This window comes from Armigeres subalbatus, chromosome 3 (assembly GCF_024139115.2).
Source record: "Armigeres subalbatus isolate Guangzhou_Male chromosome 3, GZ_Asu_2, whole genome shotgun sequence".
Classification (NCBI taxonomy): domain Eukaryota; kingdom Metazoa; phylum Arthropoda; class Insecta; order Diptera; family Culicidae; genus Armigeres; species Armigeres subalbatus.
This window is the reverse complement of record NC_085141.1, coordinates 317,294,565-317,299,307: the sequence shown is the minus strand read 5'-3', so window position 1 is coordinate 317,299,307 and position 4,743 is coordinate 317,294,565. Positions and strand designations below refer to the sequence as shown.

The following is a 4,743-nucleotide window of genomic DNA, read 5'->3' as shown; positions in this document are numbered from 1 at the left end:
ATTACCAGTCCGATGATCCTTTTGCGGGGAAATCTCAGAATATGATAAAGCTCCGTCAATTCAATTGTTACAGCATCTGACAAAGATCTAACCTGTTATATAATGCTAAACAACTACACTACTTTAAACAAATCTTTAAGCTGTTGGTTTTTTTCCATACTCCAATCTTTACTTCTGATACTCGAATACATTTGTGAATACAATAAAAAAATACAAACTTTAATCTACAGCCTGCACGCGAATTCATGAATGGTTCTGAACGAGAGGTAGCATTCTTGAAGATAGACGGCTTCAAGCCATACAAAAACATACCTTAGTCAGTTTGGTGAGCTTAATCAGTTGTAAAAATTTATAATTGTAATAAAGGCAACAAATGCAAACTGGTTGAAAACGACTTGGGCTACTTTTTGAACGGCTTTGAAGGTATTTTGGGGATATTATTGAATTAAAATATAGATTCTTTTGAAATTTCCTAATTAAAAACTTCAAATCAAGATTTCTTGAGATTCCTCCTAGGTATTTTTTTAAAAATTGTTCCAGAGGTGCAGAATTACCACAGGAATCGAGCCCTGTACTTGGTTTCGATGGACATTTTTATTTTATAATAACGGTCTACCGGGGCACGGTGTCTTGATTTCGACACTCGACAGTACACGATGCACTTCGTGTAATTGTGCACCGCGTATCTTGGATGAGCGTCTCATCATTGAGCTGCTTGAGAAGCAGTAGCTTTTCAAACGTAACTAGATGGTTCCGAACCTCTCACGGAATCCAAACTTCAAAGTACTCACGGTTTCAAGGGCACACCACTCGATACGGAAGCAACGCACAATTCGGCACCAACATTTCAAAAGGGCGAAACTGCTTGTAAACAAGAGCTTCTCGCGTCGTTGGTGGCCTAATTTGAGCCCACCCACAACATCCAGCACCATTGATTGATAGAAGAGGATTCGCTGCTTCCATCAGTGGCGTGAGCTCAAATTAGCCCACCAGCGACGTGAGAACCTCTTGTTTACAAAAGCAGTTTCGCCCTTTTGAAATGTTGATGCCGAATAGTCATTTTTATTATTTCAGCTTTGCTGTGTCGCCAGTTGTGGGCTACTTCCGTATCGAGTGGTGTGCCCCTGAAAAGGCGAGCGCTTTAAAACCTGGATTCCGTGAGGAGTGACCTTAACGCATATGTTTTGCCTCCGCCTTCCGGAAAAGCGGAATCGATGTTACTTTCCAGAAAATTCTTGACCGGCCGTTGGTTCCCGAGAGCCGAAGCACCATCGGCTCTCCATGGTCGTTCCTTGAATCTAAAAAGTTTGCATTGTCTAACCCGTGTAACTACCATCAATTTTCCTATTACCCTGACTACTACGAATGGGGTCTCCCGAATGCTAATGTCATCTTCCAAACTTAGACGTACATGTTCATGATAAAAAGAAAGTTCAGATTTGATAATTTCCGTTAGAATACGGCAGCCATGAAGAACAATTTATAGGAGTGGATTTGAATGCGAGCGGAGGGCAATATTTGTGATGATATAAATTTTACTACCTTCCATACCAGACGCCCTTTCAAGAGAAATTTCAGGTTAACAAATCTGCGAAGTGCTCCTTCCACCTGGCTGCCACAATTGTCTTGTCTTCTGCGCTTCAGCTATTTATTACACTCTGTCGTGCTGCCCTTTCTTCATGAACTCGTTTCTTCTAAGCCCCTTCAACACTGTACCGTTCTCAATTGCAACGGATACGAGCCACTAGCATCAGACTCCTGACAGCATTTTTCTCGTCCGTAAATCGATGGTACTCCACGTCAAATCAAGCATTTTGTTGGCGTCGCTATGCAGTACCGGACACTTCTTGCGCTGGTGTAGTGACTGTTTCGTAGATATTGTCCTATGTACTGACAATCTGTTGACATCGCCAAATCCGTTGGCATCTCCTGTCTGCTCGTCTAGCTCCTGGAGGTGTACTGTTCAACAACACCCTCGACTGTGAAGCGCTGGATTGATAGGTTCCAAAATTGATTTTATTAGCCTTAGAATAAACATAAACAAAGGAGCATACGTTTTTGAAGATAGATGAAAACAGATTAATGCATGAAAACCTTCAGCGCACATCAAGGATATTATCGATCATTTAGTAATTTGTGTTCGCACTAGAAGTCCACCATACAACACATTTTGAAATTCAGCTTTTGTAATGAGTTATTGACAAACTATTAAATGATTGAACGCAAATTACTAAATGATCGATAACATCCTTGGCGCACATTATGCTCGCTATGACACAACACTGCTGATTAACTACTCTCACACGAGATCACGTTTCGGAAACTCCTTGTTATGTTGTATTCCGTCTTTTTGCTAATAAACAGTGTTCACCATATTCTTATCAGTAATCATCACTTAACGGAGCAGGATGCACATCTTTATTGCGATTACGACAACTTTGCTTTTGCTTCTCGTAGAACAGTACGTCGTTTGTGCTAACAAAAGTTCAACGGCTTCTGTTAAACAGTGTGAAAATGATCAACTATGCGTGGATATCAGTTTATGTGAAAAGCTCTCCAAATATAAAGGGGACATTATCGGTGCCGCGATCTGTGGATCTGATCACGAAACCGAACATCGGAAGGTAAATATAAGGGCATAAAATAATAAACATTCAAATTGGGTAACCGCATATCGTCTATTCTCAAAGATCTGCTGTCAAGTTCCACTCGAAAACAAGATCAATACACCGGACTGTGGACTGCCCACGGAAAATAGAATACTGATTCCGACCTACAATTTATATGAGAATCCTTGGATGGCATTGATCCGCGATTGGCGCAAGCGTATTTTCTGTTCCGGTACCCTCATCGCCAAAAGTTTTATTCTAACGGCTGCAAGTTGTGTTTTTGCAAGGTGAAAACATAATTGCATTACTACAAAGATTCTAGTTCTAATATTAACTTATTTGTTCTCAATGATATTTAGTATTAATGGCAGCTCGGTTCGTGTAGGCGAATACCATTTGTCTCGCAAAGTGGACTGCTTGAACGACGGATTCGAATGCGCTGATCCACCTCTTGATGTGGCAGTAGTGGCCTTTATCGCACATCCGAAATATGATCCTATAACAAGAGAAAATGACATTGCATTGCTAAAAATTGTTCCTGTGGATTTCAGTAAAAGTGAGTACAATTCGGTAGCTAACTAAATCGTGAATAAATTTCGCTTGCTTGCGTTTGCAGGCGTACGACCCATTTGTCTCTCGTCCGATTGGCAACAACGAGGCAGCCTAGTTGGATGGCACAGTTCAAGTCTACCGAGTAAGACCATAGTTAGTGTTGTCGGAAATGAAAAATGCACGCAAACTGTCGAGGAGTACAACGATGGAACGAGAAAAATGTACGACAAGATATGCGTTAGAATGGAACTGTCTGGGGATTGTGAGGACTCAAGACAATTCACTCTTCCCGGGAGTTCTTTCCAGGTGGGATTTCACCCAGATGGAAGATTGGTACAACAAGGTTTATGGTTAGATACTTCCTACTGTGTGAAGTCAGAGAGAATTCTTTATGGAGTTTTGACTAATGTTACCATTTATATGGATTGGATTAAGAACACCACGGAATATTACGGATTTGACCAGAAGGAAGATGGGAACCTTTTGCCTACTCCCATATTTTGAGTTGTTATCTTGAATTTTAGATATGAGAAAATGAGCTAATTGTGTCGCATGAAATCAATATTCCTCTCCATTTCTCACAAATTTGGATTGGTATTCTACTGTTTTGAAGTTTTTGTTCAAATGATTTATTTTTTATTTTTTTAAGGTAAAATAAATAATGACACCAATAGCCTTCATAAGATTATAAAATTGGTTCTCCAACAGTTATTTTTCGATTATATTTTGCTTCTAATCATTTTTGGCACCTCCATTTGCTTTAACCGTTTAAATACAATAATCATCACAATTTTATCAACTAAGAACTGTTGTAGCAGCGATCGAAAAATTAATGCACAGCCAAGAATCATTAAAAAAATATAAATCTATTCCCTCCGAAGCATAGCAATGGAATGGGAAGCTCTCGAACAAACCCATACGAGAATTCATCATACGTTCCCATCAGATTTTGATCATGTAAATTGCACTACAATAGTTCGCTAATATTTTCTCACATAGTCGTGTTTGGTCTATTCGTCATTCAATGAACATCACAGGTATAATATCACGCTGCCAATAAATGCCAATATCGTATGCGGATTCCTCTTTTATTGTCACGTTTGCCAGATAAAGTCAATTCTCACCATCCTTGCCCAACAATGACGGCGTGGCGAGTAGCATCGCTCGGTAACGACTCACACGATGTCGACCGGTACGACTTGTAACCACTTCTGGAAAATTGTACCCAATAAATTCAGTCCAAATTGCAACGTTCAGCGGAAATTACGAACGGCAGCATCAGCCAGCGCTGTCGTCGGACAGACCCTGCCGTATGCCACCAGCAGCGTCGGTGGTGGTGAGGAAGCAACTCTACACCACCGTTGCGTTCGACCGTCACGGATCTATGCACTGCGGGAGGGAGCCAAGCGTTTGAGTGGTTAAAATATTTGAATTCGTCGAAAGACATTTTGTCAAATGACATTTTGCCGTATGACATTTGGTCAAATGGACATTTGGTCGAATAAGCATTTAGTTGAAATAGAATGTTTGTCCACTAAAGATGGTGGACATTTTCGAATGGACATTTAGTCGAAAGCCGATT

The 4,743-nt window shown here is 40.5% G+C and overlaps 1 protein-coding gene across 1 annotated transcript; it reads left to right on the top strand.

The window, feature by feature from the left end:
- The first annotated feature begins 2,377 nt into the window (after nt 1-2,377).
- Nucleotides 2,378-3,798, top strand: LOC134220918 (CLIP domain-containing serine protease HP8-like). The gene is made up of 4 exons (XM_062700070.1): nt 2,378-2,624; nt 2,691-2,896; nt 2,969-3,165; nt 3,226-3,798. The coding sequence occupies exons 1-4, from the start codon at nt 2,409-2,411 to the stop codon at nt 3,663-3,665; spliced, it is 1,059 nt and encodes a 352-aa protein (XP_062556054.1). The 5' UTR covers nt 2,378-2,408; the 3' UTR covers nt 3,666-3,798.
- Nucleotides 3,799-4,743: the final 945 nt, after the last annotated feature.